Genomic DNA, 9,470 nt, shown 5'->3' with positions numbered 1-9,470 from the left:
GGGTGGCGCCACACGTTTTTCAGTCCTAAGGAGTGCATTTCTCACTTTTTCACTCCTAAGTAGTGCATTTCTCACTTTTATACTGCTCAACGGTAAAAAGACCTACTTCTCATGCTTAACTACCGTCGGTAAAAGAGCCCTTTTTGGGCTTGAGCAATGAAAACAGAATTTATTCGTTGAACATGAATGGGATGTTTCATTTATTCCATTCATTTTACACTGAAATCTCTTGAAGTACTCAACAAGAATTAATTCGTGTGAAGATTTTGTAAATTTTTTACTTGGGAGTAAATTTTTATTTAAGAACATTCAATATAAATTTCAATTTTAATCTGGGGGCGTTATAAAGATTTCGGAAAATTATGAAAATTGACTGTGACATTCAATTCGTAATTTCTTCGAAATTTCGTTCTATGCGATGTTCAATCTTAGAATATACAAATACAAATCAGAACTGCAATAGCAATTAAATTTCAATCAAAGCCTTGGAAACTGACATATAACTTTGTCAGTTATTAATTGTCGATTATAGAGCAGTTTGAACTCGTTTTCAACTTTCATAATTCCCTAAAATGCTCAGAGAGCTTCCTCAACAGCCGTGAGACGAAGTTTCCCCGTATCTCCTGTGATCGATGTGGAATTAATAGTGAAAATGACTTCAGGTATTCCCAGTGGAATTGCAAAAATTTAAGTAAACACCTTAAACTTCACTCCCTCGTTCGTACAAGTTTATTTAGAGGATTTCTTCTTCCCTCTCCTTTATTTCTCTTGGGAGAAAAAGACCCATTCAACTTCCTCCATTCTCCACTCTCCGTATTATTCCTCTGTCTCTCTCAGTGTCAATAAAAAAGTTCCTTTGTTGCTGCTACATCAGACGATGCACTCGAAAAGACCGACGGAAAAACACTCTAATGAGTGCTTAAAGAGCGATAAATTTACGATTCGATTTTCCCCTTTTCTTTGAATTGTATTTTTTACTTTCTTTCCAGTACAAAAATACAATTCCACGGTGGGGCAATGAAAAATTTTATTACCTCTTTTATTCGAGAAACTTTAGTACTCACCATTATCCCATGCAGCCTCAGTGGTTCTTAAAAGTGCTGCTAATCCGATATTATCCTTTGGCATTACTCGATTTAACATGTGATCGGAGCCCTCGGCATTGGCCATCGCTAGCTGATTGAATTCCACCAAATGCTCCTTGATCAATGTAAATCTGGAAATGAGTCAAATGGAAAATTACCTAATAATAATCATAAAATTTTTAGTCTCCACTTCTCAATTTTTGTCAGTTATTGGGTTTATTCTATCGAAAGCCAAGGACAAAAATCGAATTTATGGGTATTCTTCCATTATTCGAAAAAATATATCAATTTTAAAACTTTCCGGAGACATTGAGAAATTAATTTTTTTATTTCTTTCCGGCCACTTTTCTTGCATTCTTTGAATTTCTTCTCGCTGAAATATTGATATCCCTCTAATACTTGAAGAAAAGAAGTGATTCGAAGTTCTCGCCAATATAATAGAAGAACAAAATCCATTTTATAGCCGATTATCCCTTTCTGATTCTTTTTTCAGTTCCTTTTTATTATAATAATTGGAATCCGACCATAGGAATGAGGAGTAACGATATCCTTTTACCATATGAAGGGAAAAAATAGATTTTAAATATGTTCAAGAATACATGGAGAGATTTTTCTATTGCCCGAACGAGATTTCGAATGAATTATTTTGTTTATTTGGTTTGATCACAAAAAACACTTTTTATTGATCTTTAACATAATTCCTCTTCATTCAATTTTGTTACTTGTGAATTAAGAAAAAATATATATAATAAGAATAGAAAAGGATAAAATTAAATTAATCTAATTGTGAAGACAGAAATGCAAATAAAATAAAATAAAATAGTATAGATTAATCAAGTTAGATAATATTTGCACCACGCGTCACGTTCCCAATGAGGTCAGAATTTTTCCCGAGTTTATATTTTTTCTGACGTTCAAAGGACTCAATCCTGAACCTGGGAAAACCCTGGGGAGATGTACAGGTACTCACGAAAAGTATTCGCCAAGTAGTTTGCTATGGGTGAGCTCAAAAGTGCACAGGCATATCACGTACAGCGCGGTAGAATACAATCTCGTTTACCCATGTGCCTCACGTAAGGCCAAAAGTACCTCTCTCAGTCTCTGATTCTGGGGTATAGGAGATATTATCCCTCTTACCATTTAACTTCACTCTTGTGAATTTAATTCAATGAAAAATAGACGTGAGATTCGAGAGCAATGATATGCATAAGAGGGAAATGGTATGGATTCTGCAGTGACGGGAGTCGATCATTGTTAACTATTAACAGAAGAGACAATTGGATGTCGTGGATTGATATTTTCTAATGAGTGTGAGGGAATGCCTCGAGATATTGAGCATCCATTGATTAACATGCGATTTTTTAATATTTAATTACCGAAAAAAATTTATAATTTGTGAACTTTGATGAAAATTAATTTGAATGAGAAAATAAATAAATGATAATCAACAAAAAAGAACTAAATACAATCGGATGAGTACTTTTTAACACTTAATAAATCATTAAAATGGAATTTAAATTATGGTAATGTATTCTTGACGCCCTGTACAACAAGATTATGTCTGATAATTTGTTCAACCGAATTCATTCATTAATTATGAATAAACTATGAATAAATATTTTATTCATTTTCCACCGATGGCACAATACACGTCGAAATCACTGTGAAATCAAATGAGAATTTTAGTTTAAAGTTAATATGCCGGTGGAAAACTCGAAGTAAATTGTCAATTGATTCAAAATTAAATTCAATGCAAAGTTCAATTTCCGGAATTAACTTTGAGAAGTTCTTATGCAAATCCCCTGTTGTTCATTTCTTCAAATTTTTCCCCATTCATTTTCTGTTAAATGAAAATTTGAATAAAATTCCGAAATGCTGCAATTTTATCTAGAATGCAATACCAGATTGCAATGCTGAAAATGGATATACGACGTTCACCTAATTTTCAAAAAAATTTAAATGCCGTGTAATGATTCTCAAAACAATTAATGACGGATTGACTTCCCCCAACTTATAAAACCCTAATAAAAGAAATCCCGTGACCTAAAAAATTTCCTGCACCCCATCAATTAATAACCATTACCTACAATCTCCGAAACCTCCATCAATTGACAAAATTAAATTAACCTCCCCCCACGTCGAAAAAATATGTTCACCTCTAATTTTTCTATTCAACCTCCGCAAAACTCCCCAGATTGCCCCATAAATTGAGCCCTCCCCCCTTCCCACCCGGAATTAACTCATTTTTTCCCGATAAATCGAGCGAAATGAAATAGGAAACTTCAGCTATAATTCAACGGTTAACACACAGAGTGCGAGAGAGAGAGAGGGACTATAGTTACGTCGATATATTCAGTACTCTAGCATTTAATAGCGGTTTGGTACCCAACTGAAGATACAAACGAACCGTTACCGTGCAGTGCAAAATCCCCGAAGAGAGGAGAGCCATCAGGCCGGCAGCGTGCGCGGGTGAGGGAAGAGGGAGGCAAATACTTAAATAGTAACCAGCACCAAGGTAGGAGCAAGATTGCATATGCTCGGCTATACATCACCATAATGGCCCTCACTCTCTCCAACTATACAGTGGACACGATAACCCGGCGGGCAATGCCGCTCTCGCTCCGTCCCCCGTCTCATTCTATCCAACAACTAACAAATATCACCAACTGGAGTTGAATTGCATCGCGATATTGAAAATAAATGCAAGACGCCGATGTAAATAGTGAAATTCCGATACAAGTGATATTGTTGAACACTTCAGGTGGAGGGGAGGGTTACACATATTCCCTTGGCGATAAAGTATACAATGGCTGGGTTAATGTAAGTCCTTGGAGGCTCTGTGAGGATGCTAGAGTGGTGAGTGAAGGGGGGAGGGGGAGGGTCTCACGTTATCAGGACATTTTGCTGCCTCTCCAGGGCGGGCACTTTTGCGAGCAATAAACTTGCCGGGAGAGGGAAAGAGGAAGGTAAATGGAGAAGGGGGATGGAGAAAAACTCTGTATAGATTCAAAGGAAACAGTGAAAAAGTGAAACAGAGTTTTGGCCCTTTGGGTCCGAAACTTTTCAAATTTTTCAATGCTAAAATTTCCTGGGTTTCAATTCATTTTATTCTGTTCCTCAGTCCGTTGCGAATTCACGGACTGAAGTCACTTGGGTTTGGGGAGGGGGTAGTTTTGAAAGATGTCAACGATTGTTGGAAGGAAGGATATTTCGTTTTTTCTTTCGTTTTTTATATGGGATTGAAATTAATAATGAAATACGCCGGACGTGCGGGGTGATGGTTCACCTCATTTTTTTGTGTGAAGCTTCCTTTTCTTCAGTGAAATTTTATTACATTTCATACACATGAGTATATTAGAAAAACGAATGATAAAAATGAATGAATAATATTGAATCTTCGATAAATTCACTTTCACTTTTCGACTCAATCAATACTCGGAATTGGTGAAAAATAAGGGAACGGTTATGAATAAAAAGTTTTCGTGAATTATTGGATAACCCGAGAATTAAAAACGCATATGGAAGTAAAGAAATGAAAGAGAGTCAAATTTATGGCATTCACAAAGGAAAAATAGCAGATATTGAAATCGATTATATTAATGGAATTTCATGATGAATGAAAAACTAAGAAGGAAGAATTCAATAATTTGGCACATGATAACCATGAGAAAACTATTATTTCTTAAAGAATAATTTGTAAGCCTGGAAAATTTGGACAAACAGCGTGTTTTTTCGAGAACTAAATACGCACGTATTCGCCTGATCATGATTTTTTCTTTTTGCCATTGTATATAATTTCCTGTTTTTTGTTGCAGAAATCGTGGTAAGGATAATGGGTGAATGATCTACTGGCTGACGGAACCTGTAATTGTGACTTTAATATTTGCTTAGAATGGCATTGTGTCTGTGTTATGTAAACTTTGAGGGCGCAGGTGGCACCGAAGTTATGATCATTTAATAATATGTATTTTTGACACAATAAAAATAAACGTCGATGTAAAAAAACTTCCCAACGAAAACATCCCTCAATAATTATCAAAAATTCACTCACTTGGCAGTTCTGTAGAAGATAGCACAACCATCGACATACTTTCTATCATTCTCAGCCATGGTCTTTGCCCTTGATTTCGGTGAAAAGATACCATCATAACCATCGTGCTTGAGTTCAGGTAAGAAAAAGTTGTAGAATTGATCAGTTTCAACTTCCTGCAGGCTGATAATATCAGCGGCATAGTGACGTATCTCATCGAGTATTCCTTTTTTTCGATACTCCCAGTCGAGTGCCCAACTGGGACAGTACCCATACATCTGACGTGTTGCGTATTTGTCGCAAAGAACGTTGTAGCACATTACTGTAAAGATACCTGGAACAAACGAGTAAAAATTTATGAGCCTTGACATTACAAAAGAGTGATAGAAAACCAATTGCAACATTTTATTGCTGAGTCTATCCGACTTATTGCGTTTCACACAGAGATCTCCATTAATAATTTATCACGAGAGTTGATCGTTTGGCATTTCCGCTCCGGTTTTTGGCAGAGGTGACAATAATCGAACATTCGAACAGTTCGGCGAAAACTCTTTGATGAAAGGTGTCTGTAGTAAACAATAATTGCTTTGTTATCGCTTGATAATTTTCACTCAAAGAAGCAATTTCCATTCAGCGTACTAGTTCACACGTCTTTTCCTTTTTAGGACAAATGTTCCGTCAATTCCTTTATTCCTCCTTTTCACTATCATTTCTTGGCTTCGCACTTCGACACAAGACTTGGTCATTTACAACTGTCATCTTCTCTCAACCTCCAAGGGCAGAATGATTTTCATCAAGGAAGTCGTAAAAACAAGTCCATTCGTTCTCTATGCGAAATCAGATAGTAATTCTGATATTTGACGATTGTAGTGCCGCGGCAAGCTGAGTGCTCATGAAGTTCATGGGCTTAGGGTATCTCGTCTATGGTCTTGGGTGGGTGGAACATTTCTTCTATTCTTCCCAACGACCAGCTACCCCGACACTTAACAAAGAGCACTAACATCTCTCAACAAGTTCACCCTAACAACCATTTCGTCAATTAGCCAAACTCATCTGAAGGACATCCTAATTCTCCTTTGAGATTGTGAGCCCCACCAGAAACCCTGGGATTCCCGTTGAATAGGACAATGTCGGAAATGGTACTTGTATCTCCAGACGATACGTATATACGATTGCCCGGGTTAGTGTCTTCACGAGTTACACGGAGTAGAAGAGGTATACCGCTTGCGCGGTTGGTTGCACCTTGCCAATAGCATTTGGAGAATACTGTTAGCTTGTGCACCAAGATATCCAGGAGTGGGCAGAAACGCTAGACTGGGCACAAGGGTGGGATACAAATAGGCAATAGAGCCCAGTGAGCCAGCATTAAACTCACTTCTATCTGACTACCCCCATGGTCTTGGTTTTAGGTTAGATTGGGCATTTCATTTCCCCCCCAATTCCTCTTTCAGGATAAATGTTGAGGCCAGTTGATACCCGAGGACGACAGCCTCCTCTGCCTTTCGACGTTCGGTTGATTTCCTCACTTCGTCCATTCTTCCCTTCTATTTCTTCATTTCTTGGCTTTGTTGGTTTCACGAAAGACGATTCGGCCGTTTACGGCTGTCATTTCCTCTCAATGGAGAGCGACATTAAAATGTGGAAAAATGGTGCCAAGTTTGTTTTATTCCGTCGAATTTAACGTGGACAAGTAATTGAAATGCCACTACATCGTCAAGCTTAGTCGGAAATTTCGGAATAAGAAAGAAATAATCAGCAAAAGGAGTAAACAATCTTTACTACCTTGTCTAGTAACTGGAGTCAATACAGCTAAGTCATATCCCTTGATGATTTTCATGCAAAAGAACAATTTCCATTTAGTATACGAGTTCATAAATTTCACATGCCTTTTCCCTTTCTAGGATAAATGTTCCTTCAATTTCTTTATGCTTCCTTTTCACTGTCATTTCTTGACTTCGCTACTTGCACGGAAGACGACTCAGCCATTTATGACTGTCATCTTCTCTCAATCTCCGAGGGGAGAATGATTTTTATCAAGGAAGTCGTAAAGACAAGTCCATTCATTCTCCATGCGAAATCAGACAGTAATTTTGGTATTTGAAGGATGTAGTGCTGTGACAAACTGAGTGCTCATGAAGTTCGGGGATATCTTGTCTATGATCTTGGGTGGGTTGAAGATTCTGGGCCGAGGGCGGGGATAAGAGGATCAGCATAAAGTGAGCTGTCTTACCAACGTCCCGCAATGTCTGCATAAATTTTATCCTCTGGTTTGCGAGGAGTCTCTTTATCTTACCCGAGTGACATCATTGGCTTCTATCGTTAGTTGTCCGCCACTTCGGTCACACTCAACGTCCTGTTTTCAAGAAAACCCGGGGATTTCGTTCGAAATTCATCAAAATCTCGGGTAAATTTCGCGGAATTACGAAGATTGTGGTTTCAGTATTATTAAACGTGAGAGGATTCTTTGTTTGGGCAGAATAATGAGCGTCTCCACCTGTGCATCTGCTTGATTACGAATGGCTGTATGCAATGCCGGAGTAATTTTACCCCCCTGAATCGATTTTCACGGGCGAGACTCATTAACAAAATTCACTCTCATGAATTCATCAGTATAATTTCATTGGGAGCGCGGGGGTTGAAGTGAGTCTAAAGATTGTGCGGCTGTTGACATGAATCCGAACGACTCACTCCTCCAGATTCATTCGTGCGATCGTGTCGAGAGGGCATTATATTCAGACTCGATGTTGCGTGAGATACGTTTCTTGTTAATGGCCCGACCCCTCTCTCGCTATTTCGTCTCACTCGAGGGTGTATACTCTGTAGGTGGATACAATGATGTATAATGCAAGGGGGGAAGTGTATTTTATCGGGGAGAATAAATACTTGAAAATTCTTCAGAGGTTTGAGTTATGAAAACTGCATTGAGTGTGGAGAACAAGGTATACAGAGAAAAATATGTGGTGAATTTCAATGAGTATAGTTGATGAATTGCAACAACTAGTTGGTGAAATTTAACAACCGATTAATAAAAATTCAGAACAGCTTTTTCAGTTTTATTCGACGACCATTTGTTAAACTTTCGATAACTAGGGAAAGGGCGTTACGCGCGCGTGAAATGTAAAGGTATCAAGTTAAGATGCGCCATCATCACAGACGGCTAATATTCAATCATAATGTCCTTTCATATTTTCTTACTATTTTCTCCACATTGAAAATGCAATTCTAAACTTATTCAAAAATTTTTCGACTGGTATGAAGATGACAGATTTAATACTCGTCATCTCGAATGGCATGTCCTTAATCTGACCCAAATCTCCTATCGCAGAGATGTTGCACGGAATGGAAATGAAAAAATAATGCCATGTCAATTGGTTATCAAAGGTGAAGATGACTAACATGAAGATATTTTTTTTCTAAAAATAAATTCATGCAATTTTTTCATATCTACATTTGTTTTTACATAAAAAAATATATATTTATACATATATACATATTTTTAAAAATATTTTCTTATTATATATAAGATATTCAAGTTTAGGATGGAAATAATTCTATGTCAAGCGTGGCGGAATAGATTGCTGACAAAAAACATTACATTTTTAAAAAAATAATGTTCGTTAATTTTTTTAATGCATCGAATTGGAGAACGAATTGTAGATTATTGCGAAGCCATCTACTATAGGCGAGACATTGATCGATTTTTAAGATAGCAATGGTAATTCATTTTTTCAATGATTTGAAATTCACTAAAAAAAATTTTCCGTGTATCGACGGTTTCTACTTTCACTTCTACTTTAATTTACGTCTTAATTTACGACATTGGATTCAACAATGTGTCTTATCGGCTACTTTCATCATGACTGAAATTTAGAATGTCAAATGTGATACAAAAAAAAATTTGAATTTGAGAACACAAACGTCTTAAAAAAGAGGACAAAAGTCTCAATTTCATAGCCACCAGTTTCTCTAGTGTAGAGTGCTCATGGGTAAAAAAATAAATAATCTCCTCGTAAATATGATGCCTTATCCGCTATCTCATATAAATTTTCGCTCGAATGAAAAACTTCCCGATCCAAAAAAATCCACAATTCTTCCCCAAGTTAGAATTTAAATTGAGGCGCGGTTCGCTTAATTCGATTTCAATCTTCGATCCAAGCCGCAAGGTCTCCGCCATTATCTCCTCCACCTCCATAAACTGGTGTGTGAACTTCCCGTTTTGATGTTGAAACCTCCTTGTGCCAGAGGTTACCATCAACTTTATCGATCAGATTGGCAAGAATACCAGTGAGCGCTCTAATGCGTTTGATCCATTTTGGAAAACCTCGGGATTACAATTGCCGCTGTGCCCCCCCCCC

General features: G+C 37.3%; 1 protein-coding gene across 4 annotated transcripts in view; it reads right to left on the bottom strand.

The window, feature by feature from the left end:
- Positions 1-9,470, bottom strand: part of LOC107041439 (CCR4-NOT transcription complex subunit 6-like) — a 541,863-nt gene that overhangs the window by 11,059 nt on the left and 521,334 nt on the right. For all 4 annotated transcript variants that reach the window (XM_015262015.1, XM_015262012.1, XM_015262013.1 and 1 more), the window contains 2 exons: positions 5,137-5,449; positions 1,065-1,216 (listed from right to left, as the gene is read on the bottom strand). In XM_015262015.1, the coding sequence (XP_015117501.1) occupies positions 1,065-1,216; positions 5,137-5,449 (465 nt within the window). The remainder of the gene's footprint in view (positions 1-1,064; positions 1,217-5,136; positions 5,450-9,470) is intronic.

This window comes from Diachasma alloeum, unplaced genomic scaffold (assembly GCF_001412515.2).
Source record: "Diachasma alloeum isolate Michigan unplaced genomic scaffold, Dall2.0 Dall_scaffold_00365, whole genome shotgun sequence".
Lineage (NCBI taxonomy): Eukaryota > Metazoa > Arthropoda > Insecta > Hymenoptera > Braconidae > Diachasma > Diachasma alloeum.
The sequence above is the reverse complement of the archived record's forward strand: the minus strand, read 5'-3'. Positions and strand labels throughout refer to the sequence as shown.